This window comes from Podarcis liolepis (genome assembly GCF_965112155.1).
Source record: "Podarcis liolepis genome assembly, chromosome: 3".
NCBI classification, from domain to species: Eukaryota; Metazoa; Chordata; class Lepidosauria; order Squamata; family Lacertidae; genus Podarcis; species Podarcis liolepis.
The window spans coordinates 28,787,036-28,808,867 of NC_139557.1; the positions used below are offsets into that span (position 1 = coordinate 28,787,036).

General features: G+C 42.4%; 1 protein-coding gene across 5 annotated transcripts in view; it reads left to right on the plus strand.

Annotated features, from left to right (window-relative positions):
* DCDC2C (doublecortin domain containing 2C) overlaps window positions 1–20,877 on the plus strand; it is a 57,272-nt gene extending 36,395 nt beyond the window's left edge. Inside the window, exons 12-16 of one of the 5 annotated variants that reach the window (XR_014524075.1) lie at window positions 2,359–2,736; window positions 7,609–7,746; window positions 8,105–8,149; window positions 12,500–12,744; window positions 19,859–20,877. Coding sequence is in view for 3 of the 5 variants with exons in the window: in XM_083495621.1 (XP_083351747.1) it covers window positions 2,359–2,736; window positions 7,609–7,709 (479 nt within the window). In the remaining 2 variants the exon portion in view is untranslated. Of the gene's footprint in view, window positions 1–2,358; window positions 2,737–7,608; window positions 7,747–8,104; window positions 8,222–12,499; window positions 12,745–19,858 lie in introns of those variants that run through there. The other 4 variants (XR_014524076.1, XM_083495621.1, XM_083495620.1 and 1 more) reach the window with 4 other exon arrangements.
* Window positions 20,878–21,832: the final 955 nt, after the last annotated feature.

Genomic DNA, 21,832 nt, shown 5'->3' on the forward strand with positions numbered 1-21,832 from the left:
TCACCATCAGTCAGGAATATACAACATGGTATCAACATGCATTGCATAGTGGTGAGCTCACAACCAGCAGCGCATTGCTCAGCCAGCATTCTCCCTGCAAAAAGCTGTGCCAAACCAACAATAGTTATTGATGCATTAGGGCAGTGATGGCCAAACTTGGCCCTTCTGAAGTGAAGGACATGAGGCAGGAGTTGATAATGCAGGTGAGCTGCGCACAGGTGAGCTGCAAGCAAGCTGCCGGCCAGCTCTATGGAGGCTCCTTTTATTGACACAATATGCAAACCCAGGCAGATACATTTTGGGCTTTACACATCTTCCAGTCCCGAGATCGTGGGGTAGTACAAAGCTATTCTGGCACCTGTTTCCACCGTGTCATTTCCCCATGTCATTTTCCACCGTGTCATTTTCAGTGTATAACGAAGGAGACAAAGATCTCAGAGACAAAGGTCACAGACAGGACACCGCAGACCACTGAAACCGCAAAAGGTTAGACAGAGGGCAAGATGTTCAGACAGCTGCGGCTTTATCTGTGAGGGGGAGTGTGCCCCACACCCCAAGGTCACGCGTGCAGGCAGCTGAGGCTGCCTGCGGGCGGGGAGTGTGCTCCGCACCCAGCGATCATTCCTACACCCTCCACCTGTTTTGGGACTACAATTCCCATCATCCCTGACCACTGGACTGTTAGCTAGGGATGATGGGAGTTGTAGTCCTAAAACAGCTGGAGGACCAAGTTTGGCCATCACTGCATTAGGGCATCACCTTATAGGGAGACTGTATTCTCACATCCCAGATATAAGTGGTTTAGAATTGGTTGATGCTGCTGATGAAGTCAAGATGTGCCAGGACTTGTAATGCTACAATGCAATGAGAAGACAATGTCAAAACTAACCGAATAGATAAATATAAAAAATAGATAAAATGAAGTGTGAAACATGGGCAATGTTATTGCTGATTGGACAAATATACTCAAGGACTTCACTGACATCCTTTATTCAACAGCAGAGGGAAGCCGAGTCCATGTTACAGCATTGTGTAATCCAGAACGTGCAACACTTGGCAATTTGAAGCTATGGGTCTAGTACCTGCACTACTGCAGAGATTACATCCTTGTGGAAAATATAGCATGTGTGATACATTTCTTATTATGGGACACTGTGGAGTGGATCAGCCGATATAGTTATCTCCTTACCATTCAAATGAACACATCTCAGAGCAGCAGTGGATTAGCTATTGGATGCAACTACACCACCTGATGATGGATGATTTTGGAATGGATGTTATTCAATCCATGTGCCAGTTTAGAAAATAGTCATGTGGTCTTTCAGGGGTGGTCTCTGACCTACGCTTGTGCCGTCTCAACACGCTTGATCATACTTCTCTGTGCAGTTACAACTTTGCAAACCTTCATGCATGAAAGTTGCTTGTCTTACTGAATGCCTGGACTTGAAACTGCTGAAGATGAAGAGCATACGGCTGTTGGATTTCAGTGCCAGCAAGCAGCCATTGTGTCTCCTGGTCTTCCGAACTATAAATATGCCCAAGAGGTGGTATATCCTGCCTTAGCAAAAGAAACAAAAACCAGCACAAGCTCTCCACTTCAGACATTGCTCTCCAGCCCATCCATTAGTTTCATACCAAAAAGAGTACCATGCTTAGAGAAATCCAAAGAGCTCAAAATATGCTCTGTTTGAGAGCAGTGGCACACTGGATCATTAGTTACCTATTTGTCATTTTTTCCTGGATGAGTCTGGGCACCATTGCATAGTAGGGGCACTTGGAACTGGCTCAAGAAAGCTTTGTTTGATTCATCTAGAATTCCGTACCTCAATATTACAGGAGGATCAAGAACATCAGAAAGACTAATAGACCTTGCAGAACTGGTGGAACAATCAGCAAAAAATAGGAAACCAACATAATGGACTATTCATGGAAGGATGAGTATCTGAAAAAGATAGCATACATGGATGAAATGGCGAGCAGGATTTGCAATACGAGCAGCAGAAGAAAAATGATAACATGAAATAGAAGATATGTCTTAGGAGAAACTTTTATTAGAATGCAGTATTCAAATAGGATGGGATTAAGAACAGCATGCAGGGAAAGGTGGGAAGTCAAAGTTTAAAGAGAAATGCATAAGAAATTTGAAATCTGGAATTTATATGTTAAAGATTTTAAAGTTTAATAAAAATTTGGCACGCACATAAAGAACATCAGTAGGGCTACTGGGTAACATCAGTCCTTGATCATCATGACCTAGTGAGATGAGGGCTCCAGAACCTTGCATCACTGCACCACTTAGCTCTTAATTCCTCATTACCTGGACTCCATTTCATTTACAGTTACATTTTTTGTTCACAGGTGAGGAGACCTCATTAGCTGGAAGTGCTGGGTCTGTGGTAGGAACTGACAGCCACACAAGTAATGTCTATGGCACCACTCAACCACCCCCTGTAGCTGAAGTGCCACTGAGTCCCTCTACCAGAATGGACAGTGAAGAAAATGAGGGAGATACAGACAGCATTGGTTCCCCAGAAATGGAGGGACAAGACGCACCAGCACAACTTGTACCTAAGAGTAGGGAGATGCAGGAAGAAGATGAACCATCACACCTTGTACCCAATGAGAAGACAGGACATAGTGATCAGCCAGAGGACCAAGCGGACTCTGTCAACATGCCAGAACAACAGCTGATGCAGAATGATGCAACTGGAGATGTAAAAGCCATCAGCCAGGATGGTGAGTTGCCACATACAGGGAGAATGCGCTGTGCTGTCTGCCAGAGCAGAAATAGGATGCCGCTATGCATATGCTACAACCTTGGTCCCACCCAACTCTGCAACTCTGTGATTCTAACTGTTATTGATAACTTTCAAGTGAAGACTGTGCTCGTTGGGGAAGTTGCTTTGTTCCCTCTCTCATGGGTTTTGTTTCAGCCGAAACTTGCTGGAAACTCAGCTCCAGCACCTCTCAGGTGGGCGCCATTGCCATTATAAGAGAACAAGGGTGAGTTCTGGCACCTCTTTTCCTAGAAAAAAATGACACTGCTCTCACTGATGGCCAAATCAAACTATGGGAGTTGGCAAATCGATCTGGTTCGGAGTTAGGAATTAGCATTCATTTGGAACTCTCAGAACATGAGCTTTTGGATTTGACAAATGAGCTTGGAAAAAGCCAGATTTGGAAAGCTAAAGTTTGGTTTGGCTTGGAAATGGGGGGTTGGATAGACCCCCTATGCAGGGATGTTTGGACTTTTCAAGTCTGGTAATGGGCCGTGAGATGTTTGCGGTTGTGGGGGCTCTTAATTTTGGAGGGACTTTGAAACAGGTTCTTAAATACCACATGGAGTTCAGTGTGGACTATGGAAAAGGGGCTGATTTGTCGAGAAGGGTGCCAGGCAGATTGGGCACCTAGCTAGCACTCTGGACTTCTGACTAATAATGGTACACAACAGCTTCTCCCCTCTTATTTCGTTTGATTTTTTTTTGCTTCTAGTGTGTCGAATTAAATACGGGTATAATAAATAGATCAGCTCAGAATATATTGTAGTGCATAAAGTTTACTTTTCTGAGTAGAAGTCTCCATTTTCTTCCTCCTGCTCCCTACCCCCAAAATTCATTCCATTCCTTGAAATATCTCTAGTGTTGGTAATCGGCACGTTTGGTCTGCTGGCTTAGGCAGAGATGCTAAAATACCCTAAAGTGAATTTTGTAATGCACGAACCCTCACTATGTTAGAATCCGTGTAATAATGACAACAGCCTATTTACTCTTCCTCTCACACATAGTTTTCATTTCTTGGTTGATTAACTTTAGGTAGATAACTGAGTATTATGAATGTAATGAGAAGAAGAAAAAATCCATTGTGCTTTCAATTACTTCCAATAGTGAAAAGGTATAATTATAGAAGCTAGGAGGGTAAGTCCTCTGTATTATTTTGTTTATATTGCAGATGAAGCTGCAGTACTGTGTTTTCCATTAGAGCGGCCTAACGCTTTCCATCAGAACATCCTATTTTCATTTCCATCACAATGTTGTAGAAACATTTCAGGTCTGCCTCAGGCTGCAAACTTCAGCAATAATGATTATGTCATTTCCAGGAATGTGATTATGCGTAAAAAACCCCAAACCTTCCTCCTGATAGGCATATGCCTTCTTTCGCTGAGCTCTCACGCTTCCACCCATTGGATCATGGATTTATTATTTATTTCATCTCACTTTCTAGCTTCTTTCATCCCCAGGCCTTGGGGCAAATCACAGCTAAATAAAAAGAAAAGAAAGCTTTGCCACACCCAGGGTGTTGTGCGTAGATGTTTCCAAGGCTGCATTCTGTGTGTACTTCAAAGTCCACTTAAAAGGCATGGGGCTTAACTACAAATTACATATACTTATACACTAGCATGCAAGTTTGCTAATTTTTAAGCATAGATGGGAGAGGGTATCAACCATTCTTGCTTATGTGTGCTGCTATAATGATTTTGATTATGGGATTACATTTCCCCCTCTAAGGTATTAACAATAATCTGGGAATGAATTAGCATTTTATAATGAATGATCCGTCAGTTGAAGGATTCTGCTTCATTTGTTGAACATGCTGGAAGGTGTGTAGCAAATGAAATAGGAGACCGCATAGGCCGACGGGTAGTGGCTGTTTGTAGGTTAGAGATGTGAACGGAATAATGTAGTACTGTATTAAAATCCCCAGTCCCATTGACAACCAACCTACAGAGACCTAGGTTGTTCAGTCATGAATTTCTAGGTAGAAGCAGACTTCTTTAAAAAAACAACAACTGAAAATCAGTGCCCTGCTATGGCATGCAACACAACTTATCCCATGTATTCATATTGTTATGCTGTTTTTCTCTGCCAAAAAATGGCCAGTGATTGGAATCAAGGAAATCCACAGTGTTGTCAGGGCGTAGGGTAATTTTTACTAGGCATTGCATGAAGCTGACATCACACTGTAGACACACTGTTAACAGGATCATTAATTCTCTTGTCTCTGGTGATCTTGAGTCAGCAGCTGTCTCCCAACCAAAATTATCCTCACAACAATCCTAAGAGTTAAAATTGATTAACACACCATCTATACCACCATTAGGTTGTCTGGAGCAAAGGCAGAATACAAAGGAACAAATCAATAACTCAATTTCTAATTTTAACTGATATTTATTTGCATTGTATTGAGTTTCTTGAACACCACTTAGAGACGACTATAATTAAGTAGTATATAAATTGTTTAAATAATAAAAGAATTAAAAATATTGCTAAGCTTGAGTACAACAGGGAAATTTATTTAATTCGGCTTTTCCTTGTCTCTTCCTCACGTCCTCCGGGATGCCTAAATATAATGTGGGACTTTCCCCCCCTGAAGTTTTGTTTACAACTAGACATGTAAAGTTGGGGGAAGGAGGTATTTTTTGTCCGCCATTTTTCAAAATATTCATCCAAAATATTTTCTCACGGAATGAGTGAAATGATTCGTAACGTAAGACTCTACCCATTCCAAATCTATAGTATTAAAGGATGAGAATTGCTGTGTAGATATATACAATAGTTAAATCCAAATGCTTTTGTCTACCCAGAGGGTTATTTTTATGAGAGGAGCATATAGGGCAGCGGTTCTCAATCTGTGAGTCCCCAGATGTTGTTGGACTACAACTCCCATCATCCCTGAGCTCTGGCCTTGCTAGCTAGGGGTGATGGGAGTTGTAGTTCAACAACATCTGGGGACCCACAGGTTGAGAAAGGCTGAAATAGGGCCTTCGTTTTCTTGTGAATTACTACTTTCCTTCTTCTGGTGGCCTTTGATCTACTTTGTAAGTACTGTCTTGCATTTCTTGCCCTTTTGATCTGTCCCCTCTTCTTGGGATGGTAACCCAAGCAAGGGAAGGTCAGAAGTTCCTTGGAATGAATGTGTGTCAGTTCAGGACCACAGACAGTGCTCTTAACAGCTGAGGCCACATTGCATCAGCAAGGCCTTGAAGTAACTGGGTTTTACAGCAGGGCTAGGTAGTTACTGACTGGAGCCCTTCCCCAATGATGACTTCTAGCCAGTTAGGTGGGCTGATGTCTTCTGCAGCCATTAGCTACATTAGCTATTAGCTAAGGTAATGGGGTTTTAACCTCTGTGGAAGTCTCATCAGGGCTCCCTTGATCCTTCAAGGAGTCTGTGGGTGTTTAATCGTTTAGTCGTGTCCGACTCTTTGTGACCCCATGGACCAGAGCTGCCAGGCACTCCTGTCTTCCACTGCCTCCTGCAGTTTGGTCAAACTCATGCTGGTAGCTTCGAGAACACTATCCAGCCATCTCGTCCTCTGCCGTCCCCTTCTCCTTGTGCCCTCCATCTTTCCCAACATCAGGGTCTTTTCCAGGGAGTCTTCTCTTCTCATGAGGTGGCCAAAGTATTGGAGCCTCAGCTTCAGGATCTGTCCTTCCAGTGATGTCAAACTCTGCACTGTAAAGCTTCCTAGCCAACCAGCAGTACATGGACGGAGAGGGGTGGGAGCATGCAGGACTGGGCAAAAGCAGCTGGCCTCCCAGTGCTCTCACCACAGCCACATGGAGAAAGAAGGTGTCCAGTGGGAGAAAATAGGAGTTTAGAGTGAGGTACTAGTTGGGAGTTTGGGAATGGAGGTACAGTGGTGCCTCGCAAGACGAAATTAATTCGTTCCGCGAGTTTTTTCGTCTAGCGAATTTTTCGTCTTGCGAAGCGCGGTGTCGGGAAAGTTTTGGAAAAGCTTCAAAAATCACCAAAAACCACAAAAAAGGCTACCACACCGCGTTCTATGAGTTGCTCCTCGAAGTCAAGTCGCAACTGTATTAACGGTGTTAAGAAAAAGGAAACAAACTTGCAAAAAATGCAAGACGTTTTCGTCTTGCGAAGCAAGCCCATAGGGAAATTTGTCTTGCGAAGCAGCTCAAAAACCGCAAAACCCTTTCGTCTAGAGAGTTTTTCGTCTTGCGAGGCATTCGTCTTGCGGGGCACCACTGTATAGCAGTAATAGGAATGCTGTACAAGAGTGGTCAGGAGAGTCTGGGACAACAGTTCTAACATTAGAGGAAAGATGGGTAAGAAAGGTAGGGAAGACAGGCTAAGGAATCCTAACACCAATGTGGTATTTATGCTGTACAGAGGGTCACAGTGATGATGAGGGTCTCTGAAGTCTCAAGTCAGTGGTAGGAACTAACTGGCACTACTCTGAAGCAAGGGTGTGGCTTGGAGTCTGAGAACTTTCCATTCATGTAAGGCTGTTTGTGCCCCCCACCCTGCCCAGTTGTACTTACAAGCAACATACATAAAGTGGATATTGGCTGCAAAAAGTTTCCAAAGAAACTCACAAAGTCTGGTGCTGTTCTCATAGAAAAAATATAGTTTTGGATGGTAGCAAGCAAGGCTCCTATTGCCTGAAACCAACTGATGCACCTTTTACTTATAGAGGTACTTGTGTTGTGAAATAATCTTCATGTTAATTTATTGCATTTACAGTTATCGAGATATACAGTTTAGTCAATACTCGGAAGCACCGAGTTCAGAGGAGAGACACTGTTAACTGCAAGACCAATGTGAAGCTGGCTTTCATATTTGAATAAACACTTATCTAATTTTTAGATCAAAATGAAGAAGCAAACGAAGATTCGAGAAAATTAGATACAAAAATACTGTCTTACGATAAGAAAAACGAAGATTTTGATGCATATGATTACAACTGAGGGGGCTATTTTGAACACCTTGCCATCTGTTACAAAGGTACAGTATATACTCATTGTGTCTCGCACACAATTTGTAGAAATTTCCTACATTCCAGTTACTAAACCTAACTTTTAACTATAGATACAGATATTGCTTAATTATTGTTAGTGATTTAGTATAAAGATGTAGGGAATGGCCCATAGAACTGATTTTCATAAGTGTTTTCTTATTCTTAAAACAATTATGGGTGTATTTTAAGATGGCACTAGTCTAGCCCTAGTCACTGAAACACTGTCATTTGTATTTTAAGTAGTGAGGGTACACTGTATGGCAGTTAAATCTGTATGAAATATGACAGTAAAATATGAATTAGTAGCGGTGTTTTGTGTAATGCCATTTTTTCCCTTTTTTTAAGGATTTTAATGTTGGAGCTCATGAAACAACTTGTTTATCACTGGAGGTACCATCACTAGCATTTAAATATATTTAAAGAGTGCCATCTTTCCAGCACAAATAGAAATGTAAACTTTAATTATGGGTTATGTTTTCCTTATTTGTTGGTGAATATATACTGCTCCCCATTAAGGTATGGTGAGAATGAAGGTCTTAAAATATTTAGCAAAACTGCAGCATGCAGTGATTTTCACTATCCAAGTTGTTGACGATTAATTCTTTTTATAATTTCCTGATGAATTATTTTTTTCTGTCTGCCTAATCAGCTGTCCTGCTGTGAAATATAATTGCACTTGCACGAAAATTACCATCTCATGAGATGAACGAGTGTGATGATTAAATTTGGTAGAATGAAGTAATAACATTCAAACACTAAAGTAGAATGGCATGCTGATCCCTTTGCCGCAGTTTGATGGCATTTCTAAAAGAACAGAATATGTTTTAGGAACAATTCAGTTTGACTCACAACAGAGCAGAGAAATTTTAAAGTAAGCCACAATCTCTTGGAAAACAAAAGAACTTCACCTCTGTTAAATAAAAAAAATACCAGCCTTGATTTGTGGTCATCCAAATATAGCTCACCAAGGGTGTTTTTTTTCAAAAAAACCAAAACCAAAATCTCTCAAGTCTGATAACAAAACATATTTGCTGGTATATGCAATTACTAAACTGCATCTGAAGTACAGTAGCAGCCTGGCATTCGTATCAGTAGGAGACAGACTTCTGTTCAAATAACGTGAATTATCTGTTGTTTTATCCACAGAGAGCAGATACAGTTTTCTACCCATATTTTCCCGAATGATAAGCCCTAGTGTTTTTTCTCCTTGTCATTTTTTAACGAAGTTCATTATTTTTGAACTTGTAGCTCTCTCCCCCCCCCCCGTCCACAAATGAAATACAAATATTTGATGCAGAGCTAACCAAATCCTAGATGAGAAACAACAGGCTCAAGACTACAGATGTGAACAGCTTTTGAAACTATTTATTTCTCAAGCTTGTCTGTCAAAATGTCCTTGGTATCTACAGAATAAAGCGAGTGGCCACCATGTTTCATTAGATAATGCCTAGGAGACAGAGCCAGACTCAATACTTCACACAATCTAGCTCTTTCTTGCTGATTATTCCCCCTGAAAGGAGAATATCTAAGAGCAGTGCCAGAAGGAAGGAGGGTGAGACAAGCTAGTAGCTGCTCTTTTTACTTGGAGGGCATCATTTTCACATAAAAATTGTGACTGAATCAGGAATAAGACTGTTGCGGTCCCAAGATGCTTCTTACTTTTCTAGTTAACTCCATCAGAATCGAGTAGACTTCAGGGAAAACGTGTGGGTGGGTGGTTTGCATACCCAGGAGATGGGTTACTCAGGAGTGCCTTTTAACAGATTTGGGTGTAGGACAATCAGAGCCATTCCTATGCCGAGATAGCTTGGCTTCTTTGGGCCCTAGCATTAGTAACTTCAAGTTTGAAACCAGTTACCAGCAAAATTTAGACAGGCGCCTAACATAGTGTTGTTTAGGTACCTATGAAACACACTTTTGTTTCAGAAGGCATTTTTCGTGAATTGTGGCCCAGTCGTGTTTTGGACGTCTGTAGAAATGGTCTTGTTATTTTTAGAAGTTGGTTTTGTGTATGTGTGTATGTTTTATCTCATTTTTATCTTGTATATGGCTTCAGATCATAGAAGCCAACTCCTTGGAGCTGAGATCCCTTCGCATCCCCCCAATAAAATATCTGAGGCACGCCCCCCAAAGTTAATGGACATTACCATTCAAAGGGTGTGCACGCACCACATGTTGCTATCAATTATGAGAGGTGGGACATACTTGGGTCGTCCCGCCAATATTTTATTCAAGTTGGCACCCCTGCTTCAGATTATGAATGTGAAAATATATAAGTATTCTACCTTGGCTCTTACAGAAATCTAATGTTTGGGACAAAGCTTCTCTATTTCCAAAATGCACTTTCCCCTTCTGGACCTGCCTTCACAATATTGTTTTCTGTGTTGAACAATGTTTTCAGGGTTTCTTAGACTGCTTTTGTGTATGAGGTCCAATGTCAGGGTTAGCTTGGCAGTAAAATATGAATCAGTGAAAGCTTGTGTCAGGGAGTAAGCCAGGAGATGAAAAACATTGCCTTACTGACCAAGCAAAGTGATGCTTTTGGTATAACACATGCTGATTGGCATCTTCTGTTTTGTTTCCTCATTTGTAAATAAAACATATTATTAATTTATTTTATATTTCTACACTTTGCAGTCTCAGGGAAGAACACAGACCAGATCAATAGCCAGCTTAGCTCATTGTGTGAGATATAAAAATAAAAACAATATAAATTTAGAACAAATTGGCAAGTCATACCTTACTTGTAGAACTTAAGCTGTTCCGGGAGTCCGTTCGACTCCCGAAACAGTTCGGAAAGCAAGGCACGGCCTCCAGTTGGCTGCGGGAGCTTCCTGCACGCAATCAGAAGCCGTGTCGGACATTCAGCTTCCAAAAAACGTTTGCAACCCGGAACACTCACTTCCAGGTTTGCAGCGTTCTGGAGCCAAAACATCCGAGTACCAAGGCATTTGACAATCAAGGTACGACTGTATAGCAAGGACTTCTCCCCCCCGCCCCGCCCCCTTAATTTTTGATTTTGTAGATTCCCTTTGGAATAGAATGCAATTTTGCATTTAATTTTGCAGACATTTTGTAACTAGTTCTGCAGATGTTCTATTTAATTCCAGTCTTTTAAACATTTTGAAAAATCGTAACTATTGGTGTGGTTTTTCATAAAGGAATTAAAAATCAATATAAAGCATAATTAAAACCTACAAGTTAAAAGCTAATCTGATAACAGTTACAACAGTAGGCCTGTAGAAGCACTTACATTTTTATTTTCCACCCTTCAGACAAGTTTGAACTTCTCAAATCAAACACATACACACACTCATGAGAAACAGATAATGTAGCAGGGTCTCTAATTTATAAGGTCGTCTCACACTTAGTGACGTGTTTATTAAAACTATAAAAAAGTCTTACAATAATTAAACAGTAATGAAGTGAAAACGCTTCCATGCTGTAAGAAGGATACCCTTTTGTGTGCATTCTGGATATCCTTTAACAGCACGTATGAAAAAGCTGAGCATGCAGCTGCTCTTTTTAAATATCAATTTATTGGCAAAGTAAATGTGGGAAAGCTATTGACACATCAGTGGAGTAGTCCTTGCAGCTAGATAATGCTGTTGGGAGTCATTGTAGGTGAAGAAGGACTTTCTGACAAGGTAGCAGAGATAAACAGGATTATGAATTATCTATAGAGCTCAGTTGGCTCAAAAGCAGGCTCACCTGACATTAGCACCTACATTCTGGGATGGAATCTGAATGGGAAAACTGAAGTGGAATGCAAGGACTATATATATATATTATCACTGATTGACCTTGGTGTGTTTGAGGCTAAAAACGGCCTGAGCATATGAAGGTGATTAATTTGGCAAAAATAGTTTAGAGTTGCACATAATGAACAACCTGTAGCAACATTTCCTTACCTCTGGTGTTCCATGTCCTGCATCTGTTTCTTTGTCAGTCAGCAGTCACCTGTTTGTTTTATTATCTGATATATTTCTTTTCAGTACAGTGGTACCTTGGTTTAAGAACAGTCCGGTTTAAGAATGATTTGGTTTACAAACTCCACAAAACCGGAAATAGTGTCCCGGTTTGAGAACTTTACCTCGGTCTAAGAACGGAATCCGAACAGTAGAAGGGCAGCAGTGGTGGGAGACCTCATTAGGGAAAGTGCACCTCGGTTTCAGAACGGTTTAGGTTTAAGAACGGACTTCCGGAACGGATTAAGTTCGTAAACCGAGGTACCGCTGTATTTGTATCCTTCCCTTCAGCACAATGTCACAGGGTGGGTTACAGCTTAACACAAAGTACAGTGGTACCTCGGGTTAAATACTTAATTCGTTCCGGAGCTCCGTTCTTAACCTGAAACTGTTCTTAAACTGAAGCACCACTTTAGCTAATGGGGCCTCCTGCTGCCGCCGCGCCGCCGGAGCACGATTTCTATTCTTCTCCTGAAGCAAAGTTCTTAACCTGAGGTACTATTTCTGGGTTAGCGGAGTCTGTAACCTCAAGCGTATGTAACCTGAAGCGTATGTAACCCGAGGTACCACTGTATACAATAGGAAATACCAACATACCTAGCTTGACGAAACTTAAAATAAACCATTTCAAAATACCTTGCGTATCTTGAAGCATTGGCATCATCTTGGCAAGACTAAAATGTTTCCACCTGCTGCTGGAACCCACTCAAAAGCAGGAGCTTGCCTGATCTCGTGATCCCTGCTTTACCCAAACCTTTTTGCTTGCCATCAGCTGCCAAAATTAGTGTACTGATTGGTTCACAATAAAAGAGGCCAGCTGACCTTGCTGTGCTGGAGTTTAAATTCCCTGTGGACATGCCCCCCTTCGGCGCTGAATGGTTGGAGAAGCTCGGTTGGAGAATGTTGGAGAAGCGCCAACAGCACAGGGAGGCAACAGCAGGAAGCCCGCCAGTCTCCATCCCTTGGCCAGATGACACAGGACCCAGGGCCTGGCTGCAATGCCGCCCACCAAATAAGGTAAACAGACGCATCAAACTAACACCTTTATACAGATTTACAGAATTTTTTTCAGGAGTTGGGGTTGGCTCAGTTCAAATGATTTAAGTATAGTGGTGATTAAGCCTTGGGGATATTTCGTTATGGAAACATTTTGTATCAGATGAGCTTTTAATAAAACTTAACTTCCATGTGCTCTCAGGAAAACAAGTTTCCAGCAAAGCAGTCCTATTCTGGGGTGCCAAGCATTCTCCCTGACATGTTCAGATAAATTACAAAGGGTTTACCAACTTGCCTTGTGTCATAATGTGCCTTAAGAAGTACAGTCTGGCTAGCTCCTCCTAGGTCAGCGGTTCTCAACCTGTGGGTCCCCAGATGTTGGACTACAACTCCCATCATCCCTGAGCTCTGGCCTTGCTAGCTAGGGATGATGGGAGTTGTAGTCCAACAACATCTAGGGACACACAGGTTAAGAACTGCTGTCCTAGGTGATTGGTTGGTGTATCTGTGGTGCTGGCAGTATTACAGGTGCCACGCAAGTCTTGTTCTGCAGTTGTAAGAAATTGAACTTTGAGTATGGCAGCAAAGGTGCCAGCCTGATGTCGATAGGGAGTTCCATTGGCTGGCAACACTGCTGTCCTCACTGTACCTGCTTGAAGCATTTTTGTTAGGTAAGTCCATTAAGACATATGCTGAGAGCCAGTGTGGTGTAGTGGTTAAGAGCGGTAGTCTCGTAATCTGGGGAACCGGTTCGCGTCTCTGCTCCTCCACATGCAGCTGCTGGGTGACCTTGGGCTAGTCACACTTCTTTGAAGTCTCTCAGCCCCGCTCACCTCACAGAGTGTTTGTGTGGGGGAGGAAGGGAAAAGGAGAATGTTAGCTGCTTTGAGACTCCTTAAAGGGAGTGAAAGGCGGGATATCAAATCCAAACTCCTTTTCTTCTTCTTCTTTAATATATTTTAATGTTAATTTTAATTATTTCAAAATGCCTTTATTGGGTAGCAGTTTTTATTGCCGATTTTAATATTTATTGTAAACCAGTTGGAGAATTTATTACAATCACGTGGTATGTAAATTTTCTTAAATATATTAAATATGTTGCCATGTCACCTGAAATTCCTTTTAGCAATTCATTGAGAAGACAAATACTTCTGGTGAAGCATTAATGCTTACTACCTTTCTCCAGTCATTACTACAGATCTAGGGAAACAGGACAAGAAGTTTTGGTTCCCAGGAGAAATAATTTATCAGAACAGCTCCAAGTGATTTCTGAAATTGATTTTGAAAAGAGGGCTCACAGTGGCATATTAAACTGTTTTGAAGTATTGTTAGCTGTGAAATTGAGTTCCAGCGGGAAGTTCGGAATGCCTTCCCCCCACCCCCAAGTAATGCAATGGTAGATATTCTTCTGCTGTCATCCAAAAGGAGAGCAGTGCACAACCTGGTGATAACAGAATAAATGATGCAAGGAGGGAGCTGCAGCCCACGATAGGAAAAGAGGTAGCAAGGGAACACCTAGCTATGTTAAATGAATTCAAATCTCCAGGGCCTGATGAGCTGCGCTTTAGGGTACTTAATGAGCTTGTGTATTTAATCTGTAGACAGACTACATCTTCAAGGGGGTGGGGGAGAAGACCTAGATAACTACCAACCAGTCAGCTCGACATTAATACCAGGAAAGGTCCCAGAACAGATAATTAAACAGACAGTCTGTGAGCACTTTGAAAAGGATGCCACAATCATTTTGAAAAGGATGCCATAATTACCAGTGTGCCCTGTTGGAAGCTTACAGCGCCTGCTGTGGCCGCAGAGACCGATACAGGAGAGAATGTTTTGTTGCAGCTGGGGCAGATTAAGGTGTCTGGTTGAGCTGCTGCAGATGCACCGTGACGTTTTTCTCTCTCTGCGCTCCTCCCAGTGGTCATTCCCCCTCTGGTCACTGCTATGGATGATGAACCTGACTGTCTCCATGCACTGCGGTCATCTGCAAGGGATTCCCACATGGTGGAGTTGAGGTTGCCAGCCTTCATGTCATGTTTGCAGAAATATTTGTAATGCAGAGTTGGTTTGGTGCCTGAAGCCAGCTCCCTGTAAAGCACATCCTGGGGCATTGATCCTGCTATCTTCCATTCTGTGGATGTGACCTGAGACAAGAGTGTGAACATACTGTGAGTGTGGGCTTGGGAGAGCACATCTTTGAGAGACTGTCCTGCCACGTGATGCCCAAAATCTTTTCCCATGGGGTTTTACAGCTATCTGCTGTGGTCTAAACCACAGAGCCTAGAACTTGCTGATCAGAAGGTCGGCGGTTCGAATCCCCGCGACGGGGTGAGCTCCCGTTGCTCAGTCCCTGCCAACCTAGCAGTTTGAAAGCACGTCAAAGTGCAAGTAGATAAATAGCTTCCAGCGGGAAGGTAAACGGCGTTTTCATGCGCTGCTCTGGTTCGCCAGAAGCGGCTTAGTCATGCTGGCCACGACCTGGAAGCTGTACGCCGGCTCCCTCGGCCAATAAAGTGAGATGAGCGCCGTAACCCCAGAGTTGGTCACGACTGGACCTAATGGTCAGGGGTCCCTTTACCTTTACCTTACACATGGTACAGGAACACCATTCCAAGATGCAAACTTTGAATAACATGCTGCAAACTGTTTTGATCGCCTCTGGAACTTCCCTAGAGAATGTGTGTGAAAAAATAGCATTCTTCATATCCATTATGTAGGTCACATTCTGATAATATTAAATTAGTGTGTGTGTGTGTGTGTGTGTGTGTGTGTGAAATAAACATATGAGTCACCAATTAGCCAGTTAGATTAAAGACCCCTTACTGGTGTGGGTATAAAAGGAAATGAGGATATATTTTCATTTTTTATAGTCCCTCCAGTGAACGGTCAATTAATCTTGATGATGATAAAACTGCTAAAGTGTAACGGCATAAGAGTCCTTGCTCAATGATGTATGCATTTCACTCCAACCTAGTTCAAACACAGGCTCTCTACTGACTGATAACCGTCAGTTTTGTGATCAGAGCCAGATACATCACCACGTCGTTAATGACGAAATATCTAGCTCAGTCGCAGACACAACAAATCTTTTAGATTAGTTTAAACAAGAATCCTATCCCAAAAAATTAACACAAGGAAGCTATAAGCTATTTAAAAATAAAATCCTGAGAATTTTGGAAAAGAGTTATCCAGTTGTGTCCTGTTTATTGCACAATGCAGTAGCAATTCACTGGGGGCCCTCCAGATAAATTATCGTAAATGACATTTATTTTCTAGAGTTATAGAAAATGTGCTGCCATCAACTTGGGAAGGTAGCCCATCTAGGAGAAGGAAAACTCTGACCTTAAACCTTGTGGGATATCTTCGGGAGAAGAAAAGGCTAAGGAGTAAACCCTACATAAATCCAGAGTGGAGTCCCTAAGATGGTTGGATGGCGCCTTGTACGCCTCCTTCTGGCAAGTCCTACAGCCAAGCTGGTGCCAAATGCATTGCTCTGCTTTCCTTTGGACCACATTTGGGAGGGAGGGGGAGATCTTGTCATCTGGGCAGCCCAGGACCTCTGTACACACTGACTAGGCTTACACTCTGGTGGGTAAGTCTAATGCAGTGGTTTGACTTCACCCCCCCCCCAAAAGGCGCACTCCACTGTCCGTTGAGACTGACGGATGCCAACAAGCTGTCATGTATAACTGTGCTAAATAGGTTGCACCCTTCTTTAGAAATGGGGGTGGGTGGGTCCATAAATACATTTCCTGCACATAGAAATCTGGCACACCAGGCTCTTCTCTCTGATATGCTAACTTTCCATGGGCAGGATATTTCTAGTATGTGAGGAGCTTGAAGCATAGAAACCTCCGCTTGCATTAAGATGTGGTGCAGTCCGATGGGGAGCCTAGCTTCAGGTATTTTTTAGGATGCCCTGTTCTGAGACTTGCCCACATTATTTGTGCAGCTTTCACAAACAGAGAAGGCAATTTGTGCATAGTTTTGGGGAAGAGTCTGTTGGGTTGTGTGTGTGTGCATGCGTGTACATACCTCTGCCAGTTAAATTATTCTGATGAAATTGCTGTGTTAATTCAGCTTTAGTCTCTCATCTGCAATGAGCTGCATTTGTTTTCGCTCTTGATGCTGCTGTTTGATCGTGCTTTCACACACTGTTTAAATATGAAGCAAAATCAGCATGCACAGACTCTGACAGATAATCTCTTGCATCCAGAAGCAAGTAAGATGGAACAGAGAGGAGCTATATTCTGCCATACAGAACTAGATTTGAACAGCGCTAGTTGCTGTTTGGTTAATAGATTCGTATCAGGCATTTTATTCACCGAGTAGCTACTTTTTACATGCTGCATTCTAAGATAAAGAAGGAAGAATGGTGTAACAGCTACCAGCAGTCAGTTTCCAAATATCCCAGCCTGAACCAAACATTGCTAAAGCTGAGCATGTGGATTCTGGTGACAGGAAAATAATAATAATGACTTTGGGATGCTTAAGCTGCCAGGTAGCTCTTTTGGTTATGATCTGAACATTTTCCTGAAAATGTACCCTAGAGGGGGACCACAATCCCACTCAGTCCCTAGGTCAGAAAGCAAGATTCTACCAAGATAAGTTAAAGAGAAAAAGAAATGAGATGCCACCTGCCTTTGAAAAAGCATTTTAGCATTTTAGAGTTCATCCTCTACCAGGTGGCTCTGAGAAGAAAAGTGTACCTTCAGAAATCAAGAGGAAATGCAGTATGAGATGAGATAGCCTATTACCATTTCTTAGATATTAATAGAATTAAATACGAGCAAAATTGGGAAAGCAATATATTTCTCTCATATAGTAGCTTAGGGCAAAACGGACCTAATGGACCAAAGTGTTTGCTCTCTTATTTTGGATTGGGTGCTTGTTCAACCAGAGGAGGAAGAGCTCGTTTTTCTAAGGGTCATTTCTGAAGTTAACTGGTTTTCTTTCCCACAGCTTACCTTCACAATGCACACAAATACTTTCACATTATTTTGTTTCACTGAGAAATGACAGATGCTCATTAACATGCTATTCGGTCCCACGGTTTCCCAGGGATCATTTTCTCTTCATTTCCCCCTTCCGCAAAGAGCTTTATAATCCACAAGGTACTTACTCCAGGACAGACTTACTGTAGTCAGTAGGCCTCCCCCTGCATAAGAAATAGGAGGTTTTCTGTTTTCTCTAGTGTATCTCTGCACCCTTTCACATCCATGCCAAGCACACAGAAACTGTGGAATTGTGAAATCCGATCAGTTGCCCAACATACATTCAGCTTACCTTTGAGAAGTATGGTCAGATCATGTTGCAGGAAGAGGCTAATTGGTTACCTCACTGGTGTGTGTGACTGTAAAAGGAGTAAGGTCAGGCAATTAGATTATGTTATGAGTCACAATTTCTGCGCTGGCTTCAGCATTTTTAGAATGTGCAATCATCCATTTCGGCATCTGCGAATTGAACATTATAGGACCAGAGTTCCCAAACTGGTCAGCTGTGTGTCTGTGAAAATAAGAGTGGAAAGCCATACAACATCTAACACGTTGGGGGGGGGGAGGCAGTTTGGGAACCAGTGTCACAGTATATAGAAGTGTTTCCCAAACTTAGGTCTCCAACTGTTTTTGGAGTACAGCACCTATCATCCCTAGATAGCAGTACCAGTGGTCAGGGATGATGGGAACTGTAGTTCAAAAACAGCTGGAGACCCAAGTTTGGGAAACACTGGTTATATATAATCGAATCTGCTTGATGGTGGTGAGCTCCTGTTGCTCTGTACCAGCTTCTGCTAACCTAGCAGTTCAAAAGCACACCAGTGCAAGTAGATACATAGGTATCATTTTAGCGGGAAGGTAAACGATGTTTCCATGCACTCTGGCACTAGTCATGGTGTCTTGTGCCAGAAGCAGTTTAGTCATGCTGACCACATGACTCGGAAAGGCTGTCTGCAGACAAACGCTGGCTCCCTCAGCCTAAAGTGAGGTGAGCGCAGCACCCCAGAGTTGCCTTTGAATGGACTTAACCATCCAGGGGTCCTTTACCTTTACCTTATATGACCAGTGTATTTAAAGTATGCCTTTAAAGGCTTATTTTACCACTTATTTTACCCACTATTTTATCACACATTTTCCTTACATGCAAGTAGAGTAGCTCAAGGCAGCTGTGCTTTACCTATCAGCTCAACTAAGATGCAGGTTGCAATGAATTCCTTGTTATCTTGAACAATCAAGCATGAGAACCAGTCAGGTCCACTGGGCATAGCATGTGACCTGGGCCCACATTCTTGTCCCTTCCCATTCTTTTCTGCCAGTGATAGCCTTGCACAAATCTCTCTGCAACTGTTTACCAGTGCCTGGTTGTATTATTATTATCATTAGTGATAAATTTCCAACTCGTTTGGAAGTCACACTTGGATTGTGAGGGCATTCTTCCCCATAACAAACCTTTTTAGCCCAAGTGTTACATTTGATCATTTGTTATGCTGCTGACATTCCTGCAGATACCTTTGCTAATGCTCTCATATTCTCCCTTTGCTCTTACCCAAACTGCATAACCCAGGGTTTCTTTCCAAATAAGATGGAAGCTATGGTTCAGCAACATCCAGATGGCCTGCAGGTTGCTCACCCCTGCTCTAGGCTGCCAGATGTGACCCCCTATCCTGGGGCCACCAGCACAAGATGGAGAACTTGGCACTGAAGTGATGCCACGGTGGTGCACTACAGCCAAGAGAACTGAAACCCTGATGTGACCATCAATCTCTCATGTCTTTGCTCAGCAAGAGTTGTTTTTCAGTGTTTAGGGCATGGGTAGGCAAACTAAGGCCCGGGGGCTGGATCTGGCCCAATTGCCTTCTAAATCCGGCTTGCAGATGGTCCGGGAATCAGTGTGTTTTTACATGAGTAGAATGTGTCCTTTTATTTAAAATTCATCTCTGGGTTATTTGTGGGGGATAGGAATTCGTTCATTTTTTCCCTTCAAAATATAGCCCACCCAACCACAAGATCTGAGGGGCAGTGGACCGGCCTGCTGCTGAAAAAGTTTGCTGACCCCTAGTGTAGGGTTAAGCTAATAATGGGTGCTTATATATTATTATTATTTTATAGAAAGCACTACTGATGAATTTTCTGCATTTCAGATTTGGATTCTGTTTGAAAAAATTTCTGCGTGCCTCAAGCCCTCTTCGAAGTACTAGCAACCTCCATTAAAAATCTTATTTAACACAAAGAAAACCCGTACTTTAATATTTGCTGAGAGTGCAGTTGAAATTTCCAATAGTTATTAATCGTGGTGTGTGTGTTGTTGTTTTTTTAAAAAATATAACAGTAGCCTTTGAGCATGTACACTGTGCTCACTTTATCTTCAAGGTGTCTTTGCAATACTAATTAATCCTCACATGCTTGATATTTTGTGCTGGCTAAGTGCCAATCACCACCAATCCCAATAGGATACATTTTCCAAAAGCCTGTTTGGAGAAGAAAGGGCAGCATTCTGTGTGCAGAGCTGCATCTGAAGTGAAGACTGTACTGGTGGCTGAAAGTTTATCTAAAAAGCACCATTATTTGCACCATCCTTATGGAGAGAACTTGTATTCTGTGACATATTCACCAGGTGGTGCTCATCTTCGTTGTATTTTAGACCGCTCTGCTTTCTTCTGTATTAAGTATGCTGAAATTGGACATTTTTGTCAGATTGCTTAAGAAGATCAGGAGCAACCTTTGAAACTTGAAAACGCAATACTGAATGGATGAACAAAATCCAACAAGGCACTCCTCATAAATACACCATTAAAAAAATTATTAATGGGAAAAGAAAGTCCAGAATTTGTACAAAAATGAAGAGGTGAAGCCAAAAAGCTAAATTAACATTTGGGAGACTTGTATACCTGAAGGAGCTTTTCCACCCCCATCGTTCACCCCGGACACTGAGATCCAGCATCAAGGGCCTTCTGGTGGTTCCCTCACTGCAAGAAGCCAAGTTACAGGGAACCAGGCAGAGGGCCTTCTTGGTGGTGGCGCCCTCCCTGTGGAACGCCCTCCCACCAGATGTCAAAGAGAACAATAACTACCAGACTTTTAGAAGACATCTGAAGGCAGCCCTGTTTAGGGAAGCTTTTAATGTTTGATGTATTACAGTATTTTAATATTTTTTTGGAAGCCGCCCAGAGTGGCTGCGGAAGCCCAGCCAGATGGGCGGGGTATAAATAAATAATAATAATAATAATAATAATAATAATAATATACAACAGTGATTTCCAAAGCACACAAGACATCTGTGCACACTTCCAGCGAGGCACCTGTACACCCTTTGTAAGTATTTCCAGGAGAAGTCAGTGTTAAATGTTAATAACAAGCTAGCCTCGGGGAACTGAAAGAATCTGTATAATTTGCTCTGACATTTTTACAAGTGGCTACGTAATATGCAGGAGTTGCGTGCTTGTTTGATGCAGGCAGGTATTTAGGGAAGGCAATAGTTTAATATAAAGGAATCAGAAATGAATGTCACTTGTGTTTTCATAATGGCAAACATACATACAAAATTAACTGGCTTAGAGAAAGATAGGCTTTCCCCCCACCCACCTGCCTCATCCCGCTTAAAGCTGACCATGATCCATTTTGAAACGCCAGAGAACATATATATATATATATTTACATTGCCAAGCAAAATCCTAATGGTTTTTGAGAGATGGGAAGAAAACGAGTTACCTATAAATATGCTTCAGTGTGTCCATACAGCCTGCATAATGTTACATCATGAAACTATGTCCTGATGCAAAAATATTGTCTGCTCTGCAGAAAACAAATACTTTGGGGTGGGGCTCAGGGACCATTCTGCCAAGAAAGCATTAAAAGTCCAAATACAGCTCCAGTGGGGGTTGCAGGGGGGGGGGCAGCTGCACCGGGCGCAACATCGGGGGGGGGGGGCGATTGCACTCGCAGCTCTCTGCCCCAGTGGCGTAGCGTGGGGGGTTAGGGGGCACAAATTACTTGCCTTGCCCCGGGTGCTGACAACCCACGCTACACCACTGTACAGCTCCTGAAACTGCAAAAACCTTACTTATCCATTACAGGCAAATAAATGGGACAGCTAGGTGTGGGTTTGGATTGCAACA